General features: G+C 64.5%; 2 protein-coding genes across 2 annotated transcripts in view; one reads left to right on the top strand and one right to left on the bottom strand.

The window, feature by feature from the left end:
- Positions 1 to 247: 247 nt before the first annotated feature.
- The window catches only part of SND1 (staphylococcal nuclease and tudor domain containing 1), a 74,453-nt gene continuing 59,493 nt past the window's right edge, over positions 248 to 15,207 (bottom strand). Inside the window, exons 17-24 of the mRNA XM_058804863.1 lie at positions 3,936 to 4,124; positions 3,094 to 3,235; positions 2,595 to 2,718; positions 2,431 to 2,500; positions 2,095 to 2,208; positions 1,254 to 1,457; positions 610 to 654; positions 248 to 478 (exon numbers count right to left, since the gene is read on the bottom strand). Of these exons, the coding sequence (XP_058660846.1) occupies positions 413 to 478; positions 610 to 654; positions 1,254 to 1,457; positions 2,095 to 2,208; positions 2,431 to 2,500; positions 2,595 to 2,718; positions 3,094 to 3,235; positions 3,936 to 4,124 (954 nt within the window). The 3' untranslated portion in view covers positions 248 to 412. The remainder of the gene's footprint in view (positions 479 to 609; positions 655 to 1,253; positions 1,458 to 2,094; positions 2,209 to 2,430; positions 2,501 to 2,594; positions 2,719 to 3,093; positions 3,236 to 3,935; positions 4,125 to 15,207) is intronic.
- Positions 8,310 to 10,280, top strand: LRRC4 (leucine rich repeat containing 4). The gene has a single exon (XM_058804864.1). It carries the CDS (start codon positions 8,310 to 8,312, stop codon positions 10,278 to 10,280), a length of 1,971 nt encoding a protein of 656 aa, XP_058660847.1.

Here is a 15,207-nt window from a genome sequence, read left to right as displayed (position 1 = left end):
AGGTCCCAGGATGGGGTCCAGATCTGGGGGCCCCACTTGGCTCTGGGGGTGTTTGGCTGCTGTTCTTGTGCTGCCCCCATCCCCCTCCATTGCCCCCCAGAGCCAGGACAGGGCCGGGGGTCCCAGGGCTGCACCCCCAGAGTGACCCCCCCCCCCAATCAGTGCCCAGCCTTGGTCCGAGGGGATGAGGGGAGTTGACCCGAGGTGGGGGGGCTGCCCCCAGCACAGAGGGACCCCAGAACACCAGGACGCTTCACTACGTTTATTGGGCCTCTGCAGCGTTAAATACAGGCCAGGCTTTGGGGCTGGGGGCTGAGGGCGCCCCTCCCCCGCAGCACGCCCCCCTGGGCGCTGGGCCGGGCCATGGGGGGGCCCGGGGGGTTTGGGGGCGCCCCCAGGGCCCCCCGGCCCCTCAGCGGCTGTAGCCGAACTCGTCGGCGTCGTCCGCGCGGAAGTCGCCGTAACGCCACAGGTTCAGCTGGGGGGACACGGGGGGACACAGCGCTGTCACGGGGGGCTCCCCCACAGCCGGGGGGCTCCCCGGGGGTGCTGCCCCCAGCCCCTGCCCCAGGGAACGCCCCCACCCCGGTCTGCAGCGCCCCCACTCACCCGGGCGCTCTTGGCCGCCTCCTGCGCGTTCAGGTACTCGGTGACCTGGGGGGACAGCCCTGGGTGACCCATGGCCCTCGGGGGGCTGGGGGCACCCCCGAGGTGGGACGGGGACCCCCCGTCCTTCTGAGGCTCCCACTGCCCGCAGGGGATGGGGCTGGGGTGATCCCCCCTGGCACAGCCCCGAGGGGGACTCAGGGGTTTGGGGGGGTGGGCAGCACAGGGGGTGGGGGGACCCCCATAGTCCCAATGACCCCAGTCATAGTCCCAATGGGGCAGCAGCTGGGCTGGGATGGATCAGCACCAGCGGTTGGGGGGGGGGGGGGTGACAGGGACCCCCAGAACCCACCTGACATCCCCAGCACCCCCAGAACTCTCCAGAACCCACCTGACGTCCCCAGTACCCCCAGCATCCCCAGATCCCGCCCCACACTCCCCAACATTCCCCCCACCCCTCATGCACCCACCCAACATCCCAGCACCCACCGAGAGCCTCCAGCCTCTCCAAACGACCCCTGAGCACCCAGAACAACCCCCGGCACCTCCAGCATCCCCCCAACGCCCAGAACAACCCCCGGCACCTCCGGCACCCACCCAATGCCCCCCTACCCCTTCCCAGCCCCTCCCTGCCCCCCAGCACCCACCACTTTCTGGAACTGCCTCTCCTTGCGGGGCTCCACCATGACCAGCCCCTCCTTGACCAGCCCCAGCCCCACGTCGCTCTTGGAGTCGGCGAACTGCAGGGTGACGTGGGGACAGCCGGGCCCCAGGTGCTCCACGTTGAGCAGGCACTGCGTGTTCTGGATGTCCCTCACCACGCTGTCCACGGCGTCCGCCCGCGCCTCCTCCTGCACCCGCAGCCGTCACACACCCCGAGGGACACCCCGGGACAGGGGGGACACCCCGGGACAGCGGGGACACCCCACAACCCCGGGGACACCCCACCCATTGGGGACACTCTGGGCCACCAGGAACAGCCCACAACTTTGGGAACACCCCCAGTGCTGGGGAGGGGCACCCCACACCCACAGAGACACACCATGGCCTTCGGGGACCCCCCAGACCCTCAGAGATCCCCCCCACCCCTCAGACCCCAGGGACTCCTAGGTGTTTTGGGGACACCCACAACCCACTGAGGGCTTGGGGTATCCCTGGGATTGGGGTGTGGGAGGGGCTGGGGTTACCCTGGGATCATGGATCAGGATTGGGGTCAGGGTTGGGGGTCAGGGCACACACGGGGGAGCTGGGGTTGGTGTTCAGGGTCAGGAGACACATTTGGGTCCCAGGTTCAGTGTTCACAACTGGGACCAAGCTTGGGGTTGATGGTTTGGGGTTGGGGTCCACCGGTGGCACCTGGGGCTCAGGGTGTGGGTCTGGGGGCCACGGGTGGGACACGGGGTGGAGGCTCGAGGTCAGGGGCCACAGTGGGAGCCCAGGTGTGGGGAGCCCAGGTGTGGGGTGACAGCAGGAGCCCCCCATACTCACATCCTGTGGCACCTGGATGAAGGCAAAGGTGTACTCGGTGGCCTGGGGCGGCAGCACCCGCGGGGAGAACGCCGGGGGCAGCGGGGCCAGGCGGCTGGGGGGCAGCGTCTCCTTCTGCGGGGACACCAGGGGGACACCAGGGGACATCAGAGAGGGGAGACAGCGTGGGGGACACCAGGGACACCAAGGGGATGGAGGGAGGGATGGATGGATGGATGGATGGATGGATGGATGGATGGATGGATGGATGGATCCACAGATGGTTGGATGGATGGATGGATGGATTCATGGATCCATGGAGGGCTGCTTTCCCCCAGTTTCCCCGGTGCCACTCACGTTGCCGTAGTCAATGTAGAAAATGTGCACTTTGCCACCCGACTCCACCTTCTCCACCCGGGCACGGTACCTGCAGAGCAGGAGGGATTTTGGGGATCTGGTCCTCTCCCCACACCCCACGGCTGCCCTGGCCCAGCCCGTGGGTCACCCCGTCCCCTCCTCACCATTCCCCGTCGACGAACTTGGCGATGCAGAAGTCGCCGCGGCGCGGGACGAAGGAGCCCTCCACGGGCGGGTGGGCGCCCACCTCAGCACGCATGTTCTCCATCAGCTTCTCCAGCTGGGCGCCTGCGGGGCCCCGGATATCCAGGATAAGCCCCCAGCCCCATCCCAAACTGACCCCAACCCCGCTCCTCAGTGTGGCCCCAAAGCCCGAACCCCAAGTCCCAATAATGGCTTCAACAGTAGATCCCAAACCTGGACCTCAGCCCCAGACCCTGCCCCAAGACCTTTGGACCCCAAACCTGGACCCCAATCATGGACCCCTGCCCAGGTCCCGAAAATGGCCCTGGGAGATGGAGGGGTGACCCCACATCACCCTGGGCATATGGATTTGGGCGTTACCCACCAAACCCAGAGATCCTCATCCCATCCAACTCGCCAAACCACGCCTGGTCTGGGGAGCACCCCTGGGTGCTGGGGTGCCCAGGTGTCCCCCCGTACCTGTCTCCACGTCCTGCACATAGAAGTGGAGGTCGTCGGTGATCTCGGTGACGAACACGGGTTTGTAGTTGGCCGTGCGCTCCTTCTCCTCCAGCACCTGCACCACCTCCTCCACCGGCGTCTCCTCGTAGTGGGACCACACCTGGGGGGACACGGGGACCCCAGCCACGCTCAGGGGACAGCAATGGGAGGGTGGGGGGCTGGGGCCAGCAGTGGGAATGTGCCCAGGGGGTTGTGGGTGGGACATCCCTGGGGTGGGACATCCCTGTGGTGGGACATTCCTCAGGTGGGACATTCCTGTGGTGGGACATTCCTCAGGTGGGACATCCCTGGGCTGGGACATCCCTGGGCGGGGACATCTCTTGGTTAGGATATCCCTGGGGTGTTGGCATGCAACTATCTGGCATGCAACTATCATCACTTGAGGTGGGGACACCTCCGGGAGTGGGGACATTCCTTAGGGTGGAATCTCTTGGGGATGGGGACATCCATCGTGGTGGGATCACCTCTTGGTGTGTGGGCACGCACTGGGTGGGAACATTAATTGGGGTTGTGACATTCCCTGCAGTGGGGCCATCATTTTTTTGGGTGGGGAATCCCTTTGCACAGGGACATCTCTTGGGATGGGGACATCCCTTGGCACGGGGACACCCCTCACAGTGGGAACATCTCTTGGCATGGTGACACCTCCTGGAGTGAGGCCACCCTTTGACACGGGGACATCCTTTGGTGGGCACATCTCTCAGGCTGGGGACACCCTGTGTGGCCGGGCCATCTTTTGGGACGGGGCCGTGTCACTGGGGTGGTGACCCTGCTGGGGCAGGTCCCCTGGCCCCCCTCACCTTCTCCTTCCTCTGCTTGGCCGCGTCCTGGGCGGCCAGCAGGGCCTTGCAGTAGGGGCTGCGCTCGGCCGTGAAGTGCACGCGGGACAGCGCCTGCTCCACCAGCGCCACCGACAGGTTCACGCCCTCGATGTGCAGCCACCCGATGAAATTCCCGGCCTTGTCCATGCTCTCCACCTCCACCTCAACCTGTGGGATCCCGGCAATCTCATGAGCTGTGGGGCCCTGTTCCCATCCCAGCCTGCCCCAGCTGCCACCTCCTCCCAGTGCTCCGACTTCACCCAGGTGGGACCCCCCAATCACCTCCCTGCAGCCAGCCCAGACCCAGGGACCCCCAGCCCAAAGTGTCCCCCTGAGGTGGGGGACAAGGGACATGGGAGCCACGCGTGGGGTACACAAAACCACCAGGTCCTGCCACATCCTGTATCCCATTCCACCCTGGGTATCCCATCCTGGGAATGACATCCCACTCCAGGATGGGTTGGACTTGTGGCCAGCGTGGCCCTGGGGACAGCACATGGCACAGGACATGCCAGGTGTGTGGCCGAGGCACTGGGGACAGCGAGGTTTGGGCCTGGGGTGACAGATGGGCCACACCGCGATGGTTCAAACCCCGTCCATGGCCTTTGCCGTGGCCAGTGGGGTTTGGCTTTGCCAGCACTGCCACATGGAGCCTGTCCCAGCCCTGAGCTCACCCATCCCACCACAACTGCTCCCGCTGCTTCCCAAAGCCTGGAGGTGTCCCACTGTCCCTGCACTGCGGTGGCCACGGCACCGCACTGGCCATGGCACCTCACTGGATATGGCACCAAAACTGGCCATGGCATCGTGTCAGACACAGCATTGCACTGGCCATGGCACCAAAACCCGCCATGGCATTGCTCCAGCCACGGCACTGCACTGGAGATTGCACCATGCCGGCCACGGCACCGAAACCGGCCACGGCATTGCTCTGACCACGGCACTGCACTGGACATTGCACCATGCCGGCCATGGCACGGAAACCAGCCATGGCACCACAGTGGACAGGGCATCACGGAGGAGAGAGCACCACATTGGCCACTGGGCACCAGTGCTGGTGATGGCACCATGGCAGACACAACACTGTCACCACAGCAGCCATGTCACCACTACGGATACGGCACCTCACCAGACACAGCACCGCACCGGATACAGCACTGCACCGGACATGGCACCGCACCGACACGGCACTGCACCGGACATGGCACTGCACCGGACATGGCACCGCACCGGACATGGCACCGCACCGGACATGGCACCGCACCGACACGGCACTGCACTGGACATGGCACTGCACCGGACATGGCACCGCACCGACACGGCACTGCACCGGACATGGCATGGCACTGGACATGGCACTGCACGGGACATGGCACCGCACCGGACACAGCACCACACTGTTCTTGGCACTGCACCGGACACAGCACCGCACCGGACACAGCACTGCACTGGACACAGCACTGCATTGCCCATGGCACCACACCAGACTTGGCATCACACCGGACACAGCTCCGCACCGGACACGGCACTGCACTGGCCATGGCACTGCACCGGACTTAGCACTGCACCGGACATGGCATGGCACTGGACACAGCACCACACTGCTCTTGGCACTGCACCGGACATAGCACGGCACTGGCCATGGCACCGCACTGGACACAGCACTGCACTTTCCAAGGCCGGTGTGTGGCAGGGACACGGCCCCAGGCCACCCGCTGTCCCCCGGGCTGCCAGTGCCAGGCTGGTCCCTGGGGTCAGCACCCCGTGCACGCCTGTGGCACCTCCCCAGTGCCGCAGGGTGACACTCTGGGTGACAACAGTGTCCCTGTCCCCTGTGTCACCCCTGGCTCATTGGCCAGGGGACACGCAGGACACTGATGGACTCAGGGACAAGATGCGGCCACTGCAGTGAACAGGGAACATGCGGGACCCACCCGTGGGGCACTGGAGGTCACCAGGTCCTGCAGCTCCTGGGGGGACATCACCAGAACAGCTGCAGCCCCCTGGGGACGCGCCACCATCATGGGGACAGTGACCCCAGTGAGGAAGGACAGGAGGGTCCTGGGGTGCCCTGGTGCATGCCAGACAGGATGTCCCAGAGGGGCCACCAGCCCCACAGAGGTCCCCACCACCCCGTGGTAGCACTCAGGTGACAGGTCGAAGTGTCACCAGTGCCACCAGGAGCAGGGGGGCCCATAGGGTGCTGCAGGTGGTGTCGTGCACTCCCAGTGCCGAGGGCAGGGAGGGGACAAGGCACAGCTGAGGGTGCAGAGCCTGGGCCCCGAAGAGCAGCGGCACCCCCAGGTCTCATGATCCCCGTCCCCAGCCCCTGGCAGTCACCCCGTGTCCCCCCTCACCCCTGCAGGGCTGGAGCTCCCCCTCAGTGTCACAGCTCGGGTCGGGCCTCAGCCCCGCGGGCCGGGGGTCTCGGGGGTCCCCGCCCGGCGGGGGGGGTCGGACCCGGGGGGATGGAGCCGGGATCCCCTCGGTCCTCGTCACCTCCGAGCCGCCGAGCCCCGCGCTGCCCCCGTCCGTCCGTTCCGTCCCTCCCTCCGTCCATCCGTCCCTCTGTCCGTCCGTCCGTCCGTCCGCCCGTCCCCCCGGCCCCGGGGAGGGGTCGCTCGGGGAGCGGCCCCCCCCAAGCTCCACAAGCCCCGAGCGGGGCTGCGGGGAGGGGGAGGAGGAGGAGGCGGCGGGAGGGAGGGAGGAGGAAGAGGAGGAGGAAGCGGCGCATCCCGCATCTCCCCCTCCCCGCGCACAAAACCGCTCCGGGGCCGCCGCACCGGCCGAAGCGGGGCCGGCGGGGGCCCCTCCGGAGAGCGGCGGGTGGGTGGGTGGGTGGGGGTGCGGGGGGGCGCGGGGGGGTCTGTGCGGAGCCGGGATGCGTCAGCAGGAGCAGCGGGAGCGGCGGCAGCAGCAATCCATCCGCGCTCGCACTGAAGGACAAAAGGATGAGCCAGCCGCCTGCGCGGCTGCTTCCCGCACCGCCCGCACCGCCCCGCACCGCACCGCCCGCACCGCCCGCACCGCCCCGCGCGGCCCCCGCCACCGGAGGATGCCCGCCGGCACCGCGACCGCCACCGCTGTCACCGCCGCTGTCACCGCCACCATCGCCCCGCGCCGCCGCTGAACGCGACACCCACGCGGGGACGCGGGAACGACACGCGGGAGGGGACGGGACGGGACCCCCCCGCCCCGCCACCAGCGCAGCCGCCGCCGCTACCGGGAGGTGCCCCCGCCGGCATCTCCCCCCCCCCACGCCGACGCCCTTTCCTCCCCCCCGCTCCCTCCCCGAACCGCGTTTTTCCCTCTCCCGGGGGGGGCTCCCCGCGATTTATTTATTTATTTCGGCCTATTTTTAATCTTTATTTTCCTGTTTTATTTTTAGGTTTCGTCCGGGTTGTTTGGGGTTTATTTTTTTTTCTAATATTTTGAATTTTTATTTTTAGTTTTTCATCCGATTTTAGCCTTATTTTAACTTTTATCCTCATTTCCGTTCCTATCTCGATTCGATTTTATTTTAGATTTTTATTCCGTTTTTACCTCCTTTTCCATTTCCCTTTCCTGGCCAATTTTTTTTTTTTTTTTTTTCCCCCATTCCCATTTCCCTCCCCGTTTTTCATTTTTTTTCCCCACTTTTTCTCTCCTCCGCTCCCTCCCCTTTTCCCAATTCTTCCTTTTCTCCCGGCTTCTTTTTTTTAATTATTTCCTTTTTCGCCACTTTCCCCGCGTTCCCCCCCCCCCGCCGTTTCCCCGCGGCCTGGGGGGGGCGGCCATGCCGGCCCCGCCGAGCCCCCCGGGCCGGCCCCACGGGCGGAGGTGCGAGGCCGCGGGGTTGGCCGCGCTCGGGGGCTGCCGGGCCCCCGCTTAGCCGGGCCGCCCCCCCCCCCCCATCCTGCACCGCAGCCTCCAGGAGCCATTTTGTCTTTTTTTTTTTTTTTTTTGGGAGCCGGCCCCCCCCCTCTCCCCCCCCCTCCTCGGTTCCGCGCCCCCCGCGCTCGCCTCGAGCCCCCCCGGACCCCCCGATCCCCCTTCCTTCCCCAGGTAGGTACTGGCGAGCGGGGCCGGGCGGGGGGGGGGGTTCCTCCTCCTCCTCTCCCACCACCCCCCCCCCCTCCCAGCACCTTCCGCTGATTTTTTTTTTTCCCCTCCTTAAATTTTAATTTTTCCCTCCCCAAACCCCGCTCCCCCTCGGAGCCCCCCCCGACCCCGGCACCCCGACCCCCCCCCCCCTCCCCTCCGGCCGGCCGGGCCCCCCAGCTCGTGGGAGCCGGGAGAGGGGGGGGCCCCGAGCCCGTTCTGCTGTTCTCGCCGCCATCCCCAGACGATGGTGAATGATGAACGTGCCACACCATGAAGCTCTTGTGGCAGGTAACTGTGCACCACCTCCGCCGCCACCGCCGCCACCGCACCTGGCCGGGGCTCCTGGCCGCCTCCCTGACCCTGCACGCGTGGCTCCTGGCCACGGCCGCCGCCTCGCCGGGCCCCCAGAGCTGCCCCTCCGTGTGCTCCTGCAGTAACCAGTTCAGCAAGGTGGTGTGCACGCGCCGCGGCCTGGCCGAGGTGCCCCCCGGCATCCCCTCCAACACCCGCTATCTCAACCTCATGGAGAACAACATCCAGATGATCCAGGCGGACACGTTCCGCCACCTGCACCACCTGGAGGTGCTGCAGCTGGGCAGGAACGCCATCCGGCAGATCGAGGTGGGCGCCTTCAACGGCCTGGCCAGCCTCAACACCCTGGAGCTCTTCGACAACTGGCTGACGGTGATCCCCAGCGGGGCCTTCGAGTACCTGTCCAAGCTGCGGGAGCTGTGGCTGCGCAACAACCCCATCGAGAGCATCCCCAGCTACGCCTTCAACCGCGTGCCCTCCCTCATGCGCCTCGACCTGGGCGAGCTCAAGAAGCTCGAGTACATCTCCGAGGGCGCCTTCGAGGGCTTGTACAACCTCAAGTACCTCAACCTGGGGATGTGCAACATTAAGGACATGCCCAACCTGACGCCCTTGGTGGGCCTGGAGGAGCTGGAGATGTCGGGCAACAACTTCCCAGAGATCAAACCGGGCTCCTTCCACGGGCTCAAATCCCTCAAAAAGCTCTGGATTATGAACTCGCAGATCAACCTGATCGAGCGCAACGCCTTCGACGACCTGACGGCGCTGGTGGAGCTCAACCTGGCCCACAACAACCTGTCGTCCCTGCCCCACGACCTGTTCGCCCCGCTGCGCTACCTGGTGGAGCTGCACCTGCACCACAACCCCTGGGACTGCGACTGCGACATCCTCTGGCTGTCGTGGTGGCTGCGGGAGTACATCCCCACCAACTCCACCTGCTGCGGCCGCTGCCACGCCCCGCTGCACATGCGGGGCCGCTTCCTGGTGGAGGTGGACCAGACCTCCTTCCAGTGCTCGGCGCCCTTCATCATGGACGCGCCCGCGGACCTCAACATCTCGGAGGGGCGCGTGGCCGAGCTGCGCTGCCGGACGCCCTCCATGTCCTCGGTGCGGTGGCTGCTGCCCAACGGGACGGTGCTGAGCCACGCCTCGAGCCACCCGCGCCTCTCCGTGCTCAACGACGGCACCCTCAACTTCTCGCACGTGCTGCTGACCGACACCGGCCTCTACACCTGCATGGTGACCAACGTGGCCGGCAACTCCAACGCCTCGGCCTTCCTCAACGTCAGCACGGCCGAGCTCAACACCTCCAACTACAGCTTCTTCACCACCGTCACGGTGGAGACCACCGAGATCTCCCCCGAGGACGTGTCCCCCAAGTTCACCAAGCCCGTGCCCACCACGTCGACGGGCTACCAGCCGGCCTACACCACCACCACCACCGTGCTGGTGCAGACCACGCGCCCGCCCAAGCAGGTGGCCGTGCCCACGGCCGACGCCGGCGACAAGCTGCAGACCAGCCTGGACGAGGTGATGAAGACCACCAAGATCATCATCGGCTGCTTCGTGGCCGTGACGCTGCTGGCCGCCGCCATGCTCATCGTCTTCTACAAGCTCCGCAAGCGCCACCAGCAGCGCAGCACCGTCACCGCCGCCCGCACCGTGGAGATCATCCAGGTGGACGAGGACATCGCGCCGGCCACCGCGGCCACGCCCGCGGCCGCCCCGGCCGGCGGGGCAGGGGAGGGGGCCGTGGTGCTGCCCAACATCCACGAGCACCTCAACTACAACACCTACAAGGCCGGACACGGCGCCCACTGGACAGAGAACGCGCTGGGCAACTCCCTGCACCCCCCCGGGACCACCCTGGCCGACCCCTATTTAATCCAGACCCACCCCAAGGAGAAAGTTCAGGAAACCCAGATATGACTCTTTTTTGGGGGATTTTTCCTGCTTTTTTTTTGGGTCGTCGTCCCCCCCCCCCCCACTTCCAACCCCGGCCCCGAATTATTATAAATGCAATAGATGCACAAAAGCAGAACTCCAAAAAGAAGGAAACCCAGGAGAATTCCTCAATACTAAGGAAAACCAGGAGAATTCCTCAATAATAGACACAACTTTTGTACAGGGGGGGGAAAAGACTCTTTTTCGTGTACATGCTTCTATAGCCAACCTCGGGGCCGAGAAGAGCAGCAGATTCTATTAAAATTTAACGAAACCCACCCAAAACTCCTACAAAAAACCACTATTTTCTAACTCGCAGGTTCTATTTAAACACAAAAAGAAACAAACCAGGAGAAACAGAGGAGGAAAAAAAATAATCGGTAATAAGAGGAAAAATCCCCGTGCTCGGGGACGAGCGGCGGTGCCGTGGCGCGGGGGGACGCGGGGGACGCCGGAGCGGTGGCGGAAGCTGTCGGGGTGTTTCTGGGGGGGCTCGGGGTGTTTTTGGGGGTTATTTGGGGGAGGGGGTGAGGTCGGCCCCCCACCCCGCGGCGCTGCCCTTGGCCGCGCGCCCGCGGCTCCGGCGTCACCGGAGCGGGATCTCGGCCCCGCGCCAAGACCTTCCCATTGCAATAAAGGAATGGATTTTGGGGGGTGGGGGGCTCGGGGGGGGGCGGGGGGCACAGCCTAAGGGCTGGGGATGGACGTCTGCAATGTATTCAAGCAAAAAAATTCCTCAAAAACCCACGGGAAGGGGGAGAACCCCGCAAGCGCCCGGGGGGGTGGTTTGGGGGGATCTGGGGGGGCGGAGAGCGGGCGCCCCCCCGCTTTGCTCTGCACCCCCTTTCCCACGGTGTTTGTCACCCCCCCGGGCCCCCCGGACCCCCCGGCACAGGGCTATGGCTCCTGGGGGGCTGGGGGGGCCCCCACGGGAGACCTGACCAATGATTGTAACCACCTTCACTAAAAACGGCATTTTTAGTCCTTTTATTTGACTGGGGGGGAGGTGTGGGAAACACCCCCCCTGTCCCCGGGAGGGGGTGACAATGGGGACACCCCCCCAAGGGCTGCTCATGGAATGGGGGGGCTGGGAGAAATTAAGGGCTTGGGGAGGGGGGGGAGGTGACAATGGGGGGGCCACCAGCATCGGAGGTGGCGCCGGGGGGGGTCCCGGTGGGGACCCCAAGTGCCTCGTGGGGGTCCCGAGGGGATGAGGGGGTCGGGGGGGGGGGGTCGGGCAGCAGCGAGGGGGGGCCCCCCGGTTGCTCGGGCACTGGAATTACTTTAATTTCTTGTTTTAGCTTTAAAATGTTCTCGGAGGGGGGGGGCAAAGCTGAGCTAAAATTTAGGGTTTGGGGGTGTCCGGGGGGGGAGGAAGGCGGGAAGGAGATGCAGAAGTTCCCTCTCGGGCTGTAAACGCCGGAAGGATCCGACTGTACCGCGAATCCAACAAAAAAAAAAAAAAAACAAGTGTATTTTTGTATTTTAATAAATATTGTTCCAAATTTGTAACGCCGAGTGCCCGAGGGGTTAAACGGGGGCGCTCGGGGGGGCCGCGGGGGCCCCCCCCTCCCCGCCAGCCTCAAAGGGGTTTTTTGTCCTCTCAGCAGGAAAAGCTTTGGAAAAATCGCAGAGCGGGAAAGGGAGATGGAGGGAGAGGATGGAGGAGGGGAGGGGGCAAGGACAGCTCACCGGGGGGACAACAAGAATTTAGGGGGTGACATCGGGGTGACAAGAACTGGGGGGGGTTAAAATTAGGGGGTGACATCGGGGTGATGAGAATTGGGGGGGACATGGAGGGTGACATGGGGGACAATTACGGGGTGACATTGAGGGGAGTGATGAGAATCAGGGGATAACAGCAGCAGAGGGGCACTGATGGGGGGGACAGCAGGACCCTGATAGGGGCTGGGGGGGGGTCACACCCCACACATGCCAGGAACTGGGATTGGAGGGAGGGAGGAGGGATAGGGATCAATCAGGGGCACTGCACCTGCCCAGGAGGGACATGGGGACAGCGGGACCCCCAGTGAGGGGACAGTGGGATCACTGACCCCGAGGGGACAGTGGGGTCCCCCACTCTGTGGAACGGGGACACTTTGCGGGGACACCAGGAGCCTCGGCTGTGTGGGGACATTGGGACCTCCAGCCTGGGGACAGAACACTGCTACCCCAGCCTGGACACCGGGTGCCACTGCCAGGACACGGGGTGTGCTGGGCCCTGCTGGTGGTGGGGACAGGGACACAGGGACAAGGGACACAGGGACACAGAGTGTCCCTCTGGCAGTGGGGACACAGGGACCTCGGATGGCACCAGTGTCCCCAAGGTGTCACCTCCACCCCAGTGCCACCACCACGTCCGGGGGCTGAGCCCCTCCCCCAGTCACCACGCAGCTGTCAGAGTTCAGTGTTGGGATTTGGGGGAATTTTTAGGATTTTTGCTATTTTTGGCAGATCCGGGTCAGTTTTTCCCAAAATCATATTCCTGCTTTTCCCTTTATTCCTGAATTTTCCCACCAAGGCCAATCTGGGAATGCCAACGCCTCCTATTCACCCTGGGGGATGAAACCCCTTGTCCTCCCTGTGCTGGAGACAGACAGGAGTGATCCCAAAAATCCTGGGAATGATGCAGGGGGCTGGAGGCATTTATGGATTTTATAACAACTGATTTCAGCCCAAAATTAGAGCAACTAAATTCATCATCATCATCATCATCATTATCCCATCCTAATCCTGATCTTGATCTTGATCTTGATCCTCAACCTCACCCACAGCCCCATCCCATCCCCAAAGCCCTCTGGTTCTGGACTCCCCCAGCTCCCACTTTCAGGAATTCCATCCCATCCATCTTGCTAAGGACAGTCCCTGTGGCACCCTGGCCCCCGGAGCAGCCCCAGGTCCTTTCCTGGAACGATTCCTTTGGAGCAGGGTGGGAATCAGGCCCTGGGATGTGGGGAAAGGCAAATACTGGCAAATTAAATCCAGGGATTTTTAAGGAATGACAGGGAAGTCCCCATGGCAGTGGGATTTGGAGTTCTGCTCATGCCTCCCCTGGCTTTGGTGGATCAAAAAGGGAGCAGGGTGAGGTGGGATGGGGTGGGATGTGGGACAATGCAATGGGACACGGTGCATGCTCCAAGCACAGGGCTGGGATTTGCCCTGGGATTGGGATCAGGGTTGGGATTGGCACTGGGACTGGGATCAGCACTGGGATCGGGATCAGTGCCAGGATCAGGCTGGGATTGGGACTGGGATTGGGATCAACTGGGATCAGGGTGGGATTAGGATTGGGCTCAGTGCTGGCATCAGGCTGGGATCAGTGCTGGCATCAGGCTGGGATCCATGCTGGGGTTTGGACTGGGATCAGGGTTGGGATCCATGCTGGGATCAGTGCTGGGATCTGTGCTGGGATCAGTGCTGGGATTGGGACTGGGATCAGGGTTGGGATCCATGGTGGGATCTGTGCTGGGATCAGGGTTGGGATCCATGCTGGGATCAGTGCTGGGATCAGGGTTGGGATCCATGCTGGGATCAGGGTTGGGATCCGTGCTGGGATCAGTGCTGGGATCAGGGTTGGGATCCATGCTGGGATCAGTGCTGGGATCTGTGCTGGGATCAGTGCTGGGATTGGGACTGGGATCAGGGTTGGGATCCATGCTGGGATCAGTGCTGGGATCAGGGTTGGGATCCATGCTGGGATCAGTGCTGGGATCTGTGCTGGGATCAGTGCTGGGATTGGGACTGGGATCAGGGTTGGGATCCATGCTGGGATCAGTGCTGGGATCAGGGTTGGGATCCATGCTGGCATCAGGGCAGGACTGACCCACTGGAACCCACATCTCCAGCAGACAAAAGGCACTGGACCATGTGGTGGGGCCGGGGCAGTTTCCCGGCAGCTCCTGCAGGATCAGCACGGCCGCGGAGGAGCCGAGGGGCTCCCGGGGGTCCCCGGCCCTTCCCCGGCGCTGCGGGAGCCGCGATCCCGCCGGAGCATCCCGGCACCGCCTGCCCCCCACGCCGCGGGGCCGGTTCGTCAGCGGCGGCTCCGGGCCCGTGAGTCAGCAGCAGCCGGAGCCGCCGGATAAAAATATCCCACGGCTGTGGGGGTGGGCAGGGACTCGGCTGCCGGCGGGAACGCGCCCGGGGCCACCGTGGGAACCGCGGGCACCCGCGCCGGGACCGCAGCCGGAGCCGGGAATCGGCCTGGGCAGCAACCCGGCTTCCCTCGGCCTCCCTGCCACGGCATTCCTGCCCTGCCTCCCTAGATCCTGCCCTGCATCCCCAGATCCTGCCCCGCATCCCGAGATCGTGCCCTGCATCCCCAACTCCTGCCCAGCATCCCCAGCTCCTGCCCAGCATCCCCAATTCCCGCCCCTCATCCCCAACTCCTACCCCACATCCCCAATTCCTGCCCCGCACCCCCAATTCCTGCCCCGCACCCCCAATTCCTGCTCCACACCCCCAATTCCTGCCCAGCACCCCCAATTCCTGCCCCGCATCCCCAGCCCCACGTGGCCTCCCCACCGCCCCGTTCCTGGGCAGCAGCCCATCTTCCCACGGCCTCCCCACGACATTCCCGGGGAGCGTCCCGGCCTCCACGTGTCCTCCGTGCCACAGCATTCCTGGGCAGCAGCCCCGGCCCCATCTGGCCTCCCTGCCACGGCGTTCCCGGGCAGGTGCAGCGCCGAGGAGCCTCCGGAATGTGCCGAGGCAGCGGCGCGAAGCCCTTGGGATGCGGGTCAGCAATTCCCGGCAGCGCGAGATGCTGAGCAGGGAGGGGGACGACTGCAGTGTCCCCGTGTCCCTGGACTCCCGTGTCCCTGTTTCTCCATGTTCCTGCACCCCTGCACCCCTGTGTCCTCGTGTCCCTGTGTCCCTGTTTCTCCATGTACCTGTATCCCTACACCACTGT

Source organism: Ammospiza caudacuta, chromosome 5, assembly GCF_027887145.1.
Source record: "Ammospiza caudacuta isolate bAmmCau1 chromosome 5, bAmmCau1.pri, whole genome shotgun sequence".
Taxonomy (NCBI): domain Eukaryota; kingdom Metazoa; phylum Chordata; class Aves; order Passeriformes; family Passerellidae; genus Ammospiza; species Ammospiza caudacuta.
Note: the sequence above shows the minus strand (reverse complement) of the source record. Positions and strands in the feature narration are given on the sequence as shown.